At 36.1% G+C, this 19,162-nt stretch overlaps 1 protein-coding gene across 2 annotated transcripts; it reads right to left on the minus strand.

Moving 5' to 3' along the window:
• On the minus strand, positions 1-1,140 carry LOC110094306 (26S proteasome non-ATPase regulatory subunit 2 homolog A). Of its 2 annotated transcripts, XM_020819509.2 has the most exons (5): positions 1,012-1,140; positions 792-922; positions 555-655; positions 239-359; positions 1-149 (listed from the first exon to the last, which is right to left on the minus strand). In XM_020819509.2, the coding sequence occupies exons 2-5, from the start codon at positions 897-899 to the stop codon at positions 66-68; spliced, it is 414 nt and encodes a 137-aa protein (XP_020675168.1). In that variant the 5' UTR covers positions 900-922; positions 1,012-1,140; the 3' UTR covers positions 1-65. The 2 variants fall into 2 exon arrangements, with proteins under 2 accessions (XP_020675168.1, XP_020675169.1); XM_020819510.2 differs by having other exon boundaries at positions 792-1,070.
• Between the last annotated feature and the right edge of the window lie 18,022 nt (positions 1,141-19,162).

The following is a 19,162-nucleotide window of genomic DNA, read 5'->3' on the forward strand; positions in this document are numbered from 1 at the left end:
TGATAACAAAACAATTTTGTGGACAGCTCAATGAACATCTTAACGAAATAAATGCTAAATGGTGATCATGGAATATTTAGTAATCCAACCCTTTCTCCTTCAGCAGCCATGGTCAATGCCAACACTGAGAGTATGTCTGCTAGGTACTTCTGCAATACAACAAACTCAGCAAGCAATGAGAATATTATCAATAATGAAAGATAGCATAAGGCACAGTTGCCCATAAAATTTTTAAAACCTTTAGGTCAGAATCAATCATTGTTTCAAAGTACGCCTTCAATTTTCCATAATGTGGACGAAGAAACTTCAGAGGCTTAGGAACAGATGTCATTGAGCTTGTTGCTGACCGAATTTCTTGTCTACGAACAAAAGGAAAGGAAAAAATAAAAGAACGGCGCCAACTAGTTAAAAGAGGATTCAACGAGAATGGACAAGATTCCAAACTTCCACGATAAACTAAAATCCAAATACGGCATTGGAAATTATTTCTTCTGAGTTATATACTAGTCTAACTGTAAATAAGACTAACGCCCTGTATCAACCCAATAAAATACCTCATGCTCTCTAGTGCGAGCCTCTGAACGCCGGGATTTTCATCCTGCACGCGTTCGACATACAGCTCCAGCTGCTGCTTCAGAGCCAGGTCCTCATCAGACTGAACAGCTCAGAACAACGTCAGTGTTAGCATCGATTAAAGCAAATCGGAGCCGACGATTCTTACTTGCGCTAGGCGCAACGTCAAGAAAAAAAAAATTTATGGAATTAGAAAAAGGATTAGCCAAGGGAGTCACCAGATCTTCATCCTTCTTATCTTCCTTCTTCTTCTTTAGATCCTTAGGCGGGGGTTTTGATGCCTGCTCCGGAGCAGTGGAGCTGCTAGGGTTTTGATCGGCGGTCATGGCTTTGCAGAGTCACAATTGATCTACCAAAGAAGAAATTATTGAGATGATAGACAGGCCCGAGTGAGCGGAAATAAAATCTAACAAGCAGCTGAGCGGCGAGGGGCTGTACCACAGTAATCAAAGAGAGATTAGAGAGAGCGGGGCTGGGAAGGCGAAGAAAGGACTGGGTAAATGATACGGAGTAGGGGTTGTCAAATAGTTTTTTTTTTTTTTTTTTTTAAAGAGGTGTCAAATAGTGTCCATCTTCGGATACAACCCCATTTTGATTTGATTGGGATCCATTTTGGTTAGGATCAACCCGACCCAACTCATAAGCAATCGACTCGATGTGAGTTGCTAGTTTAGACTTTGGACCTCTGTTCGTTCGAAAGTAACCGTGACGATAGGAGCTTGCTTGTTCAGTCAAATCCCGTAAACCCATCGAAAGCTTTCTTCTGTTTGCACATTTATTTAGCCAAATCCCAGAAATCCGTGACGGGAGCTTGCTTATTCAACCAATTCCTGTAAAATCCGTCGACGGCAAATGGAGTTTCTTTCATTCGCGCACTTATTCAACCAAATCCGTCAATGGCGACGACAACCATTCTGTCTACAGGAGTTTCTTGTACTTTATATACCCAAGTACTGTTGTAATACATGTATTTTTGGATGATATATAGAAAAATCATTTTTGAGATTTTAGACTTTCACTTTATATTGTATTCAGTAATAGCTTTGTGTTATATAAATTGAAAGTTTAATTTTTCTCAGCACTTCTTCAATTGAAACTTAGGATCAATTTTTTGTTCGTGTCATGATCGGGCACGATATGACCTTTTTTTTTTTTTTGGCACGATACAACCTATGTGATATCGGATCATATCAAGTTAGGTCATGACAACTATTTTATATTTTATGCAATAAAGGTAGAATTATAAGAGTGTGCACACACATACGTAATTTCTCCATCTATGTGTATGATATGCCTAAAGAACATGTGAATATTGAATTCTTTAGTAGATCTCGCATAGTTTAGTGAGCATGAGTTGCTCATTATTGTTACTTACATGTCATTTTAGAACAGGGTAGACCCCAACTTAGTTAAAAAAAGGTTGATAAAGTTAAAGTTCATATTGGAGGTATATTTATATTTAGAGATATATTCTCTTGACAATCCAATTATTTATTTATATACGTGAGTTGATATGAGAGAAATTATACTAAATTGTTGTAACTCTTTTGATGACATGAATTAAATAAGTGAATGTAATAACATGATTTATTATCTAAGATTTATTTTAAAGAGATTTTTTTCTTTAATATTTATAAACACAAAGCTTTTCATTCACACAACTAAACTACAAAATAAAAAGTGGCAAAAATAATAATCATGATAAAATTTCTCTCAACAAATCTATCCATAATAGATCGATAATAATAGACATAGCTTATATGATTGTCGTAATAGAAACCACCAACTTCTACTCAACCTGGGTCTTACCCCTCCCTATAATAACATACATGGGTAAAGTATGGGCGAGCAACTAGAATTAAGTAGGCTACTTGAAACATATTATAATATTCAATACAAGAAAGGAAAAAAAGCAACATATATGCCAACGTAATATCACATGAAAGTAAAAACATGATTTGAGTAAACAAACATGATACATCAACATACCACGTGTCACCCACCATGGCTTAGCTCATGTGGGGGGAGCTCGACTGGGCAAAGCCCAGGTCCCGGGCTCGAATCCCATGGGTGGCCATAACAGCCTTAAGTGTTGGCCCGAGTAAATTGGTGTGGATTGCCTGCTAGGCCGACCGGGGTTTACTCACCGCTTTGCGAAGTGGTTCCTCGTCAAAAAAAAAATCACGTTTCACATCTGTCAAGCAGATAGTTAATAGTAAAACTATGACTAACAACATATATGTGTCAAAATTAACAGGAAGCATATGTGTCAAAAGCATTAGTAATAAGCATTTCCATTAATATGATATCAGGAATACAAAAGTATAATAAGAAATACTAATTTTTTATTTTAAATATTTCATAATATTCTTTACACCCTTATACCGCCGGTTATTCATATTTCATATTTACCTCTTATACCTTCACTTGTTTACATATGTTCAAATATATTGTACACATAAACGAATAATTATATAATCGCAAAGGCCATTGTACCTTCACTTTAATGTAGATAAAATATAGCTAACCAACCACTTGTATTTTCCTTCTTTTTTTTCATTAGACATCTATTTCAAAAACACGGCAAAAAAAATATCAAAAATTTTGACATATAACAATATTAGTTAACATGTTAAAAAAGTTTATAAAAATTTTCTATGTATGATTTAAGGGGAGTAAATTAGTTTACAAAAGTCAACAGTTATACATCACAAGCTTATTTATATGCTACATCCACAACATCTAAAATCACTTATTTTCTATAAGAATTTCTATTGGATTCTATACATTAACTAAAATATATAATATGGTTCACTAAATAGACACCAAAAGATTAAAAAAATCAGCTTTTACAAAGGTGTGCTAATTTCTTAAGGAACACAAGTCACATGCCAATATGATTTTCATATTTGCATTCTTACAATGCTCATTAAAATAGGTAAAAATATATAAAATATAGTTGAAATGCTCTAAAATATGATGAAGATGGTTTATAAATTGAACATAAAAGAAATCGAAAAATTTAATTGAATACACTAAGGTCGAGATCAAAACATCATAATTCTCTCTTAACTAAACCCATGATAACAAATGGCAAATAATTCATGTAGGTGATTTGATTGTTAACTAGCTTTCATTGGAATAGCAAAAAACAAGTTAATGTCATCATTCAACAACAAATTATAGCACAAACAATCAAAATGCATCAATTTCTTCCATTGCCCCTTTTAAAGTCAAGGATTCGTTTGAGACAACTTTCTTAATTATTTCTAAAACAGCTTTTTAATATAAAATTTCTAATTCAAAAAATTTTTTGTATTAAAAAGTAGCTTTTAAAAGTAGTATGAAAGTTGTCCCAAACAAACATAAAAATCAACATGCCCTTAATTTTCTCCTTATTTACTAGTCATGTCACTCCCAAAAAATTATAAATAAACCCCCTTATTTTTCATTAAGGGGGACCAAGAAGGAAGAGAGGAAAAGAGGAAAAATTAGAGTTCTCTTACCACCAGACTCTTCCTCTCCTACCACCCGGCTAGGGCTGTCAATATTGGACCCGACCCGAAAACCTGACTTGAACCCAAAGCGGGTCGGGTTCGGGTTGACCTGGAAACCCGAGAATGACCCGAAAAATGGCTGCCCATCATTGCCTGCCCCGGCTGCCCTGTTTGCCCGCTGCCCCGTGTTGCGGATCTATGGCTTATGATTTTGATGATAGCAAATATTCTTTTTCTCTACGACTGCCTTATCTACTGACATTTTAGGTACACACGATTAGACTATAATTTGGAATCAACTCAAGATTTGGTAGACTAGGTCTGAGTCAATTTTTACACTTTTTCCTTTCTTGAGTCTATTGTATTTGGTGTGGCTCCTGATGCTTTGTAACTTGAAAGATTTTCTGATTGTTCCCTAGAGTTTATTGTTTTTGGTAACATCGTCCGGGACGATATTTATATCGGCCTGGATGATCTGTTCAAAAATAGAAACCCTAATTAGGGCATCCTCATTAAGGCAGCCGTCATATATTAATCGGCCTGGACGATACCTATATCGGCCAGGACGATAAGCTCAATTCAGAAACAATCAACCGCCATAATCAGATTAGGTATTCTTTATTTTAGGAAATCGGCCATGACGATATACACATCGTCCAGGACGATCTAACTCAATTATGTCTAATTTGATCTGGTATCTTTGAAAAGCATTAATGGCTGATTGATACGATCACATCGTCCGGGATGATCGTAGGATCGGCCGGGACGATGTCCTAGACGATTTACAACGGCCAGCATTGATTCCGAACGATGATAAGGATGTTTGAAATCGGTTTTAAACTAATCGTCCGGGACGATTGTGAGATCGGTCAGGACGATGTAACTAATTTTCTTCTGATCGTCCCAAATCGTCCCGGGCTGATGAGCTTAATTTGTATTAATCGTACAAGATGATATTGATATCGTCCTGGACGATAATGTCGGTAACTTGCATTAATGAGCTCGTTTTTAGCTCTTCTATTTAAGCTATGACAAGGTGTAAGTGTCCTTGGCAGCCATTATAGCTTCGTTCTTGTGGGGGAAACTTAAAGAGAAAGCTTGAAAGGGAGTGAGGAACTAGTGAAGTCTGAGAGAGGGAGAAGATCCTGTGAGGGGGGACTCAAGGGAGTGTGGAGGGGGATTCCACACGATTGCTCTGGCAGGCTTTCACCTTAATACCGTCGGATTCAAGGCTTGTCTCGAGGGAAGTTCACCAAAGAAGAAGATCTCTTTGGTGTCAAAGGACTCGGCGACTCTGCCGCACCGGGGGAAGGTGGAAGTGATTTTGTAAGGGCTTCTCCGCCTAGCTGTGGGGGCTAAATGAGAGACACTTATTTAATGCAATACTTGGAAGGTGCCTCCAAGGAGTGGACGTAGGTCAAGATTTGACCGAACCACTATAAATCTGGTGTGTTTTTCTTATTATTTCTTCCGCATTTAATTTCCGCATCGTTGATTTCTCTGTGGTGATTTTGGTTTGAGTTTTATCGTTGGTTTTAAAGTTATGCAATTCACCTCTTTCTTTGTTAGCCTTGGGCTAGTTCATAAGGGCTTAACATCCATAACGGACTTTCAAGTGGTATTAGAGCACTTTCTAGTGTCATATGAGCACTTTCAAGTGGTATCAGAGCGGGATTCATAAAATAAGTTTTTGAAAGCTTTTGAATTTTTGATCCATGGCTAATTTTTGTAATCATAATATTGCGGAAGGTTATTCAATCACCAGACCACCTTTATTTGAAAATATTACATTTGATTTTTGGAAAATTCGTATGTCTATTTTTTTGCAATTAATTGATTTTCGCATATGGCATATGATTTTAACTGGTTATTCATTACCGTCACGTATTTTAGATGGAATTAAAACTGACATTCCTTTTAGTCAATGGAATAGAGATGAACGAATCGATGCTCAATTGAATGCAAAATCTTTAAATTTCTTTTTCTGTGCTTTAAATTCTGAAGATTTTATGTTAGTATCAACGTACACTACTAGTAAAGAAATTTGGGATAAACTTCACACCATATACGAAGGCACTAGTGAAATCAAGCAATCCAAGTTGAATATATTAATGCATTATTATAAACTATTTTCCATGAAACCTTATGAGACGATTTTAGACATGTATACTAGGTTTATTCAAATTGTGACATCATTGCATGCTTTAGGAAATGAATTTTTAAATTTTGAAAAAGTTAACAAAATTATTCATTATTTACTGGATAAGTTTGATGCTAAAATTGTTGCTATTTGTTAATCAAAAAATTTGAATGATTATTTTATTGATAATTTGATTTGCTCACTCATTGCCTACGAGCAAAGTTTGGGTCAATGACTTTTAGATGCAGGTGAAATGATTGTTCTAAAAGCTGAAGATACGAAAAAAGATAGCTTAGTTGGTGACGAAAGCAATGAACTTGACAAGCAAATTAAAAAACTCACCAAAGCATAAGCATCAATAAAAATGAAAGAAAAGTAAAAATGGTAATGATGTTAATATTTCTTCTGACGTTATTTGCTTTCGATATAGGAAGCCTGGACATATGAAAAATCAGTGCCCTAATTTAAGAATTCTTCCTGCGAAAGAAATGGGTAAATCGAAGCAAATTTTAAACTGAGGAAATAATGAAAAGCAAAAAATATCCTAGGCAAATCTGATTTTTGAAGCATCGGACCAGGAGAAAGATAATGATTAAAAGCCTAATTTGTGTGTTTGTGTTGTGTTTTGTTTTTAGTTATTTTTTGTTTTTTGTTTTGTTTCGATTTTATTCTGTATTTTTGTCTTTGTTTATTCTTTGATTTTTTTTTTTCGTGAAATTTTTTCTCTGATCAACACACACATTTACTTTTCTAAAAATAAAAAATCTACTTCATGTTTTTTTTTTGAAATCTTTGATAAGTTGTGATTGACTTCTCTAAAAACAGTCAAAGAAAGGAAACTTATGTTTTTTACTCTCAATCTCTATTTCCTAAAAGAGATTATTCTACTTTTGATTTAATTTTTTTTTTTTCATATTTTAAATTAGTTTTTGAAACTAAATTTTTTATCTCCCTACATTTTATTTATCGCATATGAATTTTTTGCAAATTGTTGAATCTAACTCATAATTTTTTTTAATCAAGAAATTCACTTTGTCAATAGGATGGGTTTATTTTTATTTTTTAAGATTTAAGAAAGATAGCATATTAAAAAAAATTGGTCAATGATGCCAAAAATAAAAGATGCGCAAAGACGCCAAATTGAAAAAATATAATACACAAAGTGTATCAAAAGATGCGTAGTGCGTTAACCAATTGTCAAGAGGCATAAATTGATGCCACAAAGTTTAATGCTTACCGTTCTTGTACTTCTTAAAGCTTAAGAAAACCCTTGATACTTTCGATACTTGAGTTTGAAAATTTTGATTCATGATTCAACAATTCGTGCATTGATCTTCTATTAGATATATGTTATGGAAGGAATTTTGAAAAATTAGTGTTTTTTTTTAATTTATTCCTTGATTTAAATATTAAATTAAAAAGTTTTTTAGCCTTTTTAAAGAACTTAAGTTTGGATTATAAAATTCTGAATTTGTAACCTTTTCTGGGCTATGCGTTGTCAATCAAATTCTACTAAGTTTTTGATTAAAACTAAGAGGTAACTTTCTCATTTTAAAAATATTTGTTTTTTTACTAGATCAGGGAACGTTTTTGTCTTTTGTTCGTTTTGTTTTTTGTTTGTGCCTCCTCTCTTTTTGATAATGTCAAAGGGGGAGAACGTACTGTTGAATTTATATATTTTTTTTCTCTTTTCAAAAAATTTAAAACAACAAAATTTTTTTTCCTCCCCTATTTTTTAAAGTGTTATTCTAGTGAGAGGAAGATTAGGAGAGTGTATTTACTTTTTGAAAATCTCAAATTAAAATGTTTGCCATCATAAAAAAGGGGGAGATTATTGTGGATCTATGGCTTATGATTTTGATGATAGCAAACATTCTTTTTCTCTACGACTGCCTTATCTACTGACACTTCAGGTACACACGATTAGACTGTAATTTGGAATCAACTCAAGATTGGGTAGACTAGGTCTGAGTCAGTTTGTACACTTTTTCCTTTCTTGAGTCTATAGTATTTGGTGTGGCTCCTGATGATTTGTAACTTAGAAGATTTTCTTATTGTTCCCTAGAGTTTATTATTTTTAATAACATCGTCCGGGACGATATTTATATAGACCTGGACGATCTGTTCAAAAATAGAAACCCTAATTAGGGTTCTCATTAAGGCAGCCGTCATATGTTAATCGACCTGGACGATCTGTTCAAAAATAGAAACCCTAATTAGGGTCCTCATTAAGGCAGCCGTCATATGTTAATCGTCCTGGCCGATACACTGGACGATACCTGTATCGGCCAGGACGATAGGCTCAATTCAGAAACAATCAATCGCCATAATCAGATTATGTATTCTTTATTTTAGGAAATCGGCCAGGATGATATACACATCGTCCAGGACGATCTAACTCAATTATGCCTAATTTGATCTGGTATCTTTGGAAAGCATTAATGGCTGATTGATATGATCACATCGTCCGGAAAGATCGTAGGATCGACCGAAATGATGTCCTAGACGATTTACATCGGCCAACATTGATTCCGGGTGATGATCAGGACGATTGAAATCAGTTTTAAACTGATTGTTCGGAACGATCGTGAGATCGGCCATGACGATTGACGCCAGAGCTGAGCCATTAATTGTATTAACTTCAGGATAGTTTTATTTTGATTGGTAGCATATATGGCTACATAGGATTAGTGCTCTCTTGTATTGAATGTAGCCTATTATAGGTTACATTTGTCTATAAATAGAAGACATTCATTGTAATAGAGATATATTTGAGATGAATAATATTTTAGTAGTTTCTACACTGCTTTTGGGTTTCTGTATCCTGAAGGATTTCAGCTGGTGATCCCTCCCCCAAGAAGGAGTTCTTGGTCGCGTCATCGGATTGTCGACGTGGATTCGTCGAGCCCCCTTTGGTCCGGTGTCATTTGGTATCAGAGCCAACAGGTTCTTCTTTCTCTGTATCCTGAGAAGTCCTCAGGTGGTGAAGAGAAGAACCTAGCGGAAGAAGCCAAGTCAGAGGCCATTCAAGGTTCGACGGTTTCAGCTCAGGCATCAAACCGAAAAAAAAGCACTAAAATTCTTGTTTACGGGACCGAAGGAATTGAGTCTCGTGATGTTCTGAACAAGATACAATTCTTGTTCAAAGAAGGCCATAGCATGGTGGATGTCACTGACGTTTCCTTTAGCCATTCTTTCCCTCTTGCAAACAGTAGTTTGTTGGAATTACTACAGCTTTTGATTCGGTAAAGTAAAACAATATCTTGGCATATTATTGGGCTGATTCCATCCGCCCAAACCTGGTTCCAAATCTTACAGTGTCTTCTTGTATTGAGCCTTCTCGGTGAAGCCAGCGAGCTCCGTGCTGATTTGTCGCCGATTGATCCCAAAACGGTAAACGGGAAGAAGAAGCTGAAGCCAAATTCGTAAGAGGGCAGTCAAAGGAGTCGATACGTGTTTGAATCAAAGCATTCGTCCCTACATCTCTTTTTTCAAGGGCTGATCTGCCTTCATTCCAACTGTTACGGAGGAGTGCAGCCCTCAACCATCCTTCGCCGACCGTCCCACGTGGAGCATCTTCAGACGCAACAGAGATTTCTTGGGAGCTTATGTTCTCCGGAGATCGTTCTTGTCTCTTCTTGATTCTTGTGTGGGGACTTCAAGATATTAGCCACAAGGATTTCAACCGCTAGATTCTTGCCCACGTATGATGCTATTCCAAGCACCGATAACAACATAATTTCTGATTCTTGGCCAAAAAAAAAAAAAAAAAATAGCGGCCAAAAGAGCAATATGTGGCCACGACAGCGACCACTTCAACGAGCAGTGATTGAAGACCTTCAACGAGAAATTTCCCAACTCTAACAACGAATGTCAATGCTTGAACAAAGGAAAGACGTGAGCCCCCTTGCCCTGGACTTTGACGGCATTCATCCACGAGATGATCAGATCTCTTCTATCTACACCACTCCTTTGATCGAGCTCGGCTTTGAAGAATTTGAAGATACATTACTGAATTCGTTGTTCTTGCCTCTCTACGATGAGCCGGTGTACGACGTGTATGATGACGACATGTTCGATGGAGTTCTTGATCTGGAGCAACTCGTCTATGATAATGATGATGAAATAAATTTTAGTTAATTTTAGTCTCAATAGTAGGGGAAATGGAGGTAAACCCGATCAAGATCCCATGGTTCCGTCGTCCCGGGTATACCATAGATTTCAGTCTACCAACACAAACAATCATTGACTGTAGTGTCCAGGGAATCTGATTAGCAGCCATGGGTTGCCTCCTCTCAGGGATCCCGAGTAGACTGAGGTGGTTAGGTGTGAATTTTAGTTTGATTTAATTTGGGTTGGGGCTTATGGCTTCCTTAGAAGTTGCCCATTAATTTATTTAATTTGGGGCTTACGGCTCCAATTAGGAGTTGCCCATTAATTTATTTAGTTTGGGGCTTACGGCTCCAATTAGGAGTTGCATGTTAATTTATTTAGTTTGGGGCTTATGACTCCAATTAGGAGTTGCCCCGATAGTTTGTTTAGTTTGGGGCTTACCGCTCAAATTAGGAGTTGCCCTAAGAATTTCAGTTGGATAGGTCTTATGTCTTCCTTAGAAGTTGCCTAACGGTGGGTCTTACGACCTAGCCCTGTAAGCTAAGCAGCCCGAGTTGTGGGTCTTACAACCTAGTCCTTTTAGACTAGGATGCCCGGGTGAGGGGTTTAGGTTTGTGTTATCACCTAAACATTTCCCTCAAATGTTGGACTTACAACTTCTATTAGAAGTTGTCGGGGTTTTAATTGGGTTTAGGGGTTAGGTCAATTTCCACTTAAAACTTTCTCCTAAGGTCGAACTTATGGCTTTCCTACGAAAGTTGCCGGGTAGCGGGTCTTACAACCAAGTCCTTATAAACAAGACTGCCCAAAGGTTTGAATTTGTTTGTTTGAGTAGATAATAGTTGTTTGATACTAGATCACCGTGGTTTTTTAATTGGTTATTTACTAGTAGTTGTACTTACTTGCTTGGCTAATTGTCGTTGTAACACCATTGTTCCTTTGCTACAGTAATTTTCCTTACTATTTTAGTAGATTACTTTTTCTGTATTATTGTGCTGATAGTTTACTGTAGCATTCTCTACTTTAGCATTAAATTTAATATTAATTTAATTGTAATGCTAAATGAATTTAATTTATTTGTTGCAGGAGTTCGTACAGGAGAGACTTTGGAGAGCTCGGAGATTATGTTGTCTTGTTGGAGATTATCAGTTTATGTTGTAGGGAGTTTTATATAGGAATTTACAGGGTTTTGTTTGAGTTGTGTTTGACTTGAGTTCGAGTTATTTGTAGGTTGAGTTTGTTTTGAGAGTTTGTTGATTTGGAGTTGATTGTTATATGTGTTGATTAATGGAACTTTCACTCCCCCTCCTTTTTATTGCATTTTATTTTATAATTGCTCTAATTTGGTCATTAGATCTCGATGCCCTTGAATTTTAACTAACTCATGAATTTAAACCATTCCGGCCGGACCTAAAGTCGACGACACGAGGTCTTTATTTAAAAAACCATCTCGACCGAATTTAAAGTCAACGGCCCAGAGTCGTCGCATCAGCAAGTACATGTTGTTTTATAATTTCAAAAATAAAAAAAACAAAAAAAAAAGCTTTTTCATATAATTTCTTTAATTCTTTTAAATCAATATTATTAACTGTAGCCTTAATCATAAAAATCTATATTGTTAAAAATGGCAATCTTTTGTTTGTCCCTTAACAAATAATTTAACTAAGCTTTTCCTAAGCTTAGAACAAGATCAATATATTGTCTTCAAGATCAATATATTGTCTTGGGCATGTCAGGTTTGAATAATTGGAACAATATATAGATTCTTCATAATGACAAACAACTTATTTTAATCTTTCTATGCAATCAAAGATTTGTTGGATTGAGTGAAAAGACAAAATCATCTTTATATTTAGTTCTGAATTCTCTCTATATATATTTTATAATTATGCGTGGAAAATTTCAATAAACAAAGTGTGCACTTTGCTTAGGAATTTCACTACCTAGAAATGAAATGATTAAAAAAAAAACTGCTTCAAAATAATTAGAGAAAGATTGCTCCATAACACTACTATTTTCTGCCAGAAAACATTTAACTTCTTGCTTATGTTTAAAGAATTTTAAATTTCAGATTTATTATAAATTGTTCATTAATGAATTTTTTAATTGATTAGATTAAATAATGAATTAATTATTTTAATTAGTGAAGTTATGACATTGTTCTCAAATAGCGACAAAAGAAATTCGACAATATTCTAGAAAATTTTCGGCAGCTTTCCGGCGTCCCCTCCCCACCGAGGGAAATCGGGGCGGCATTTGCCGTAATTTCTTCCCGCCCGGATCAAAGATCGACGGCGCGAGGTCTTCGAAATTTAAACCATCATACCCGATCAAAGATCGACGGCATATGGTCTTCAAAATTTATAATCATCATACCCGGATCAAAGATCGACGGCGTATGGTCTTCAAAATTTTAACCATCATACCCGGATAAAAGATCGACGGCGTATGGTCTTCAAAATTTAAAATCACCATACCCGGATCAAAGATCGACGGCGTATGGTCTTCAAAATTTACTTAACTATTTATAACAAAATTATTCCATACTCATCTATACAAGAGATCTCATTATGACATATTAGGCATAGTAATGATTATATTTTCATTAAATGGCTGACATGGCTGGATAGAATTTATTGACTCCCTTTCTTTTTTTGAAAATATCTTGAACCATTGAACCTTCTTCATTATGAAATCTGTCATTTAAAAGAATAAAATATTACGTTAACAATAGATATATCTATTGTTAATACTTACACAGATCGTGTATTCACAAAGTTACGGGTGCAAGTTCCGAAGACAAAAGGAAACGGCACAGGAGAAATTTTGCGTGGGAAGTAGGAGGAAGACGGGCGTTCGCGTGAGCAAGGTTTCGGCTTTAACTTACGTGCTGGACGTTTGTAATTGGGGTTCAATCGCAAGCAGCAAGAGCCGTCAACGGTAGGCGTTTGCGATTGGAAGGAGGCAAAAATCCGGCGAGAAAGAACGGGATTTGAGAAAATGCAAACCACGAGAGTTAGTTCTTTTTTTTTTAGTTTCTTCCTCCCTTTTTATTGACCGATTGCCATAAGGAAGTTATTATCATGAAAGGTTGCATTGTTTGAGCTAGTCGGTGGAATTGAATTAATCTTACGAAGAGATACATCTCTTCAATTTCTTCTTTCTTCTTCTTTTTTTTTTTAATTTCAGATTTCATATTATTATTATTATTTTTTTTTTGTATAACCGTGAGCATCCAAGATGTATTGCCGACATTGATTTTCAAAGAATGATATATTATTTCTAGTCCAAAATACATCTAAGTCGAGTATATCTGTAGCAATCACTCAACTTTATGACTTTAATTTGTATATTTCATAACATTGGAAGGTCATGTAAAATCATAAAGCTGCATCTTAGCAACTAGTATCAAATGTGGGCATTTCACTAAAAAAATATCAGTGAAAATTTAGAACCACTCAAACCCACGATGTGGTTTTCAAGCCAGTAAGTTAGTGGATGTATCAAGAGAACTTTCATGTCATTACAACAATTTTAGCCTTTATGTGTTACCCATTTTTATGTATTATGACAAAATAATAAAAAAAAAATTTGTCAATGTGTTTGAAATATCAGTCAACAGACATAAAGTTCTTGGAGGCGATCTCTGTATATACAGATAGGTGCATAGTTGATCCACTTTATGTTCGGTCCAATTCAAGTTGTGAAGAGTGCTGTTTGGAAGAGCCGCTAAAGATGCCAAAAGAGTTTGGCAGCTATCCCATTTTTCATCAACTCCAGCTTATGAGGAAGTATCTCCCTTATGTGGTGAACGACACCGGGTGGAAATATCCAGACCGGTTTAGCCAACCAAACCCACCTCCTTGTGACAACCCAAACATTTTTCAATGGGCCTGAAGTTCCTCCTACCCCGGTAGTATGACGCCGGAGCTGAGCCATTAATTGTATTAACTTCAGGATAGTTTTATTTTGATTGGTAGCATATATGGCTACATAGGATTAGTGCTCTCTTATATTGAATGTAGCCTATTATAGGTTACATTTGTCTATAAATAGAAGACATTCATTGTAATAGAGATAGATTTTAGAGATGAATAATATTTGAGTAGTTTTTACACTGCTTTTGTTGCACCTTAATACCGTCGGATTCAAGGCTTGTCTCGAGGGAAGTTCACCAAGAAGAAGATCTCTTTGGTGTCAAAGGACCCGACGACTCCGTCGCACCGGGGAAGGTGGAAGTGATTTTGTGAGGGCTTCTCCGCCTAGCTGTGAGGGCTAAAGAAGAGACACTTATTTAGTACAATACTTGGAGGGTGCCTCCAAGGAGTGGACGTATGTCAAGGTTTGACCGAACCACTATAAATCTGGTGTGTTCTTTCTTATTATTGCTTCCGCATTGTTGATTTCTCTGTGATGATTTTGGTTTGAGTTTTATCGTTGGTTTTAAAGTCATCCAATTCACCTCTCTCTTTGTTAGCCTTGGGTTAGCTCATAAGGGCTTAACATCCCTAACGAACTTTCAAGTTGTATCAGAGCACTTTCTAGTGTCATCTGAGCACTTTCACCCCGTGTTGCCTGCCCCGACTGCCCGCTGCCCCGCATTGCGTGCCCTGGTTGCCCACGTAACCGTGTGGTAATGTGGTCTGTGTCGAATCACATCGGGCCAAGGGTCACGTCGCCGCCTGCGCTACTATACGTAACGTGTGTCGCCTGCCCGAGTCATGTCGATGCCTGCAAGAATTGCCTGCACCGCTGCCCCCTGTTGGCTGGTGTCATGTCATGTTGTCGGAAAATGTTGGAGGACCTAACCCAAAGAGGGTCGGGTCTGGTTGACCCGAACCCAAAGCGGGATGGATTCGGGTTTGAAAAATTGTCCTGTTTGTAAAAATGGGTTAGGTTGACCCGAACCCGAATAATGTTGTGTTAGTTTCGGGTTCGACCCGAACCCGACCCGTAACCCAAAATTGACACCCCTACACTCGGCCACCAAAAGTCATTGGATTTTTGTCAGACTTCCACCCGGCCATTAATTGTCATTGAAATTTCGCTTGACCACCAGCTATCGCCAAACTTTCGTCCGGCCACCAACTCATGCGGGGATTTATGCCCGACCACCAATTGATGCCGGATTTATGCTCGACCACCAATCGTTGTTGGACATCCACCCGGCCACCAACTAATGTCGGATTTATGCCCGGCCACCGACCATCACTGGACTTTCACGACCACCAGTTGTCATTGGACTTCTGCCTAACCATCAACTGACGTCAAATTTATGCCCTACCACCAACCATCGTCAGACTTTCGCATAATTTATGTATGGCCACAAACCGTCTCCAAGCTATGATCTTTCTGACGTCCATCTCCCACCAACTACAATCCCTAAGACCATCGTCGTCCGACTAGGGTCTTTCCAACCTCCATCTCCCACTAACTACAGTCCTTTCGACCACCTTCACCGGACTACGGCCTTTTCGACCTCTGCCACCCATTGAATACGGTCCTTATGAACACCAATGCTCGACTATTGTCTATCCAACCTCTGTCTCCTATTGACTATGTTCCTTACAACCACGTCACCAGATTATGATCTTTCTAACCTCCGTCACCTGCCGACTATGATCTATCCGACCACCATCTCCAGACTATGGTCTTTCCAACCGTTATCGCCCAGTTACGACCTTTTTGACCTCTGTAGCCTGTCCATTAAGGTTCATCAGACCACCATCGTTCACCAACTATGGTCGTGCTGACCAAATTAACGAACATGTCACTGATTATTCCAACTCTCACTATGTAATGCACATTATATGTTATATATTTGTTGCATCGAGCAAAGACCTTCTCCACAAGGAAGGGCCTCATTTGTAATTAATTGTAAATACTAGTTATTTCATTTAAACTGGGTAAGGCCTCATGATTTTTTTCCCCTTTTTAGGGGTTTACACGTAAAAACTCTGGTGGTTCTTATAAACGTTGCGCCACTCACTTTTATCTGATTATGTGTTGGATCTTCATACAAAGAAAAGACGTTAAATTTTATATTCTCTGCAGCCGCTAATACTCCAAGATGCAACAAGTATGTAATTGCACCCATTGAGATAATAGACATATGTTATATGTGCCTACAAATGATCTTATGAGCATAAATGTATATTCATTCTCTTGTGCTAAAATGAAACATAAAAGAATCTCAAGGAAGGATAAATGGATTTGGTCCTAAGGAAATCTCCAAGTTGTGAGTAGGTTTCTTTCACATAAACTATAACCAATGATTTTAGGCCAATTAGGCTTATAAAACTATTTATAGTCAAATCTGGCTTTTTTTATAGTATTATTGAATGTTTAACTACATCTTCGTTGTTCTCTTGTTTATTTGTGTATAATCTTAAAATATGTAAGTATTCAACATTATAAAAGATAACCAATTCAATTCTTGATTCTCTATTTGGTGGAGCTTGTATGGTTAATTACTATTGAATATTTATGACTTATAGTTATAATGTGGTATATGCTTTGGTATATCATTTGAATGATTATTTGCATTGCTTATCCTAATAGAGTCATGTTTTAGATGTTTTGTAATGATATTTTGTTGGTTTGAATATAATTGTAGATAAGTAGTGCTATTTTTTTTACTACAACCAGAGGAGGTATGTAATGATGAAATTTGATATTCATGTTACTGATAAGTATTTTATTATTGATATATCATTTAACATAATGTTTGTTATGCTAGGTCACACATAATTTGTGACGCTCCATTTGGATTATCTCAAAATCAACTAAAATACAATGCACTGCATTATCAAATGCAACATCCTTTATTTATGTTAATTAATATTTCTTTTGTCCCTGACATATACAACATGTGTATGTATTTGAATGTTAAAGTATGTTAACGCATTTTGTTTGGAATATTTTCATCCCATTAAAATGGCCAAAAATCATTCTCTCTTTCCTATTCAAGTCAAGAGTTGAAAACATGTATTGAAGTGTAAAGATATGTGAATCAACTGAAAGCAATAGTTCTAACAATGTAGGAGTTTATAATGGAGCTCACATAAGAATTGAAATTATTAAGGAAATTTAAGATATAATTATATAGTATCTCAAATCTCATGATGAGTTTTAAGAACTATCTTGTCTCATGAGACCAATGGAGTGGAAAAACTTTAGGACCATCCATTCTACTCCTAAATAAATATATTTGTCTTGTTCTTGGATTTTGACATTGAGGTTTCGTTTGAAAAAACTTTTTTACTTTTTATGTAGTAATTTTTTTAGTACAATTTTTTTTTTTAATTTGAATTTTTGTACTAAAAAGCTATTTCATAAAGTAGTAAGAAAGCTATCCCAAATGAAGCCCAAAATTTTCTTTCTTTCTTTCTTAGGATTAATTTTGTTGTCAAACAGCTCTAAATCACAACTTTTTTGGATGTATTCTATTGCAATAGAAGACCACATATGTAATTATTGAGATGGCTTCTAGCCTCAACTGAAAAGTTGAAAGCCTCAGGCAAGCATGCATTGAAATTCCAAATTAGTTGAGTAATACTACTCATGAGGGATAGTAGTGCTTTGTGTTGAGATAGTTACTACTTAGCTTTACGTGTTTGATAATCTTGCAACTTGTATATTTTTTATGATTCCAAGTATTATTGTTTTGATTATTATTTTCTCTTATCACATTTTGAAAGAATTTTTTTACTCTTGTGTGTATTAACATTTCAGGAAAATCATACTCCGGATTGTTGAAGACTTCAAATCAAGATCAGTTTTAAGTTATTGTAATTTGAAGTCTGCATTTTTTCATTTTATTGAGTCTGAGAGAGTGTGGTTGTAATTGAGTAACTAAGCACACACACACCGAGGGAAGAGTTTTAAAATTCACATTTTTTTAACTAATCGTATAGTACAAACCCTGTTCGTACTAGATGATCTGGTCAATTATATTCTGTAATGAGCAATGGAACGAATAGAGAGCGTTAAAATTTTTCTAAGTATAGATCGTACTGACGATATTTTCCATTCGTCACTGGACGATCTTCTCTGGATTTTCCAAATGTGAAGTTTGTACGAATGATAATTTTCATTCGTCCTAGGACAATCTTCTCTGGATTTTCCAAATGTGAAGTTCATACGGATGATAATTTCCATTCGTCCCAGGACGATCTTCATTGGATTCACTAAATGTTTAGTTCGTACGAAGGATAATTTCCATTCGTCCCAGGACAATCTTTTCTGGATATTTCAAATGTGAAGTTTAATTTCCATTTATCCCAGGACGATCTTCCCTGTTTTTGCAAAATGTGAAGTTCGTACGAATGATATTTTCTGTTCGTCCTAGAATAATCTCCTCTGGTTCATCCCCAAACACTATTCATACAGACGATATTTTTATTTCGTATCGGGCAATGGGCTATGGATTAGCTTCATTCATTTCATTATATGGTTAGTATATACTAACTTTGAATTTCTTTTATTCATACCGGATGATGATCAGATACGAATGCATTTTGTACCCATGCACAAAGGGTTCGTACGTAACAGTTTTTGAACTATTCATACGTACCAAATATGATCGTACGAGACGATCGTGAATGGTCAAAATTGAAAATTTTAGTTTTATGGATGGTTTTTCGCATCATCCACTTAAAACTGACCTTTAATCTTCTTGTCATTTGGTGTTCGTGATTGGTGAAGAGTGATTGAAGGAGAGAGTGTGAGAGAGTGTTTGAGAGAGATTTCTTCCCAATGGAGTGTGAAGGGTTCACAAGGTTACTTAAGGGTAAATATCTCTGTGTGTGATTTGTGTTTTCTTCACTCTTTCTCTTAT

The sequence above is a fragment of the Dendrobium catenatum genome, unplaced genomic scaffold (assembly GCF_001605985.2).
Source record: "Dendrobium catenatum unplaced genomic scaffold, ASM160598v2 fragScaff_scaffold_290, whole genome shotgun sequence".
NCBI classification, from domain to species: Eukaryota; Viridiplantae; Streptophyta; class Magnoliopsida; order Asparagales; family Orchidaceae; genus Dendrobium; species Dendrobium catenatum.

Bases quoted from the DNA above. Each gene is read 5' to 3' on its own strand.
- LOC110094306 (XM_020819509.2), bottom strand. From the start codon at position 899: ATGACCGCCGATCAAAACCCTAGCAGCTCCACTGCTCCGGAGCAGGCA. The intron at 656-791 runs GTGACTCCCTTG...TGAGCTGTTCAG, and splicing joins ATAAGAAGGATGAAGATCTG to TCTGATGAGGACCTGGCTCT. The intron at 150-238 runs GTTTTAAAAATT...GTTGTATTGCAG, and splicing joins TGATTGATTCTGACCTAAAG to AAGTACCTAGCAGACATACT.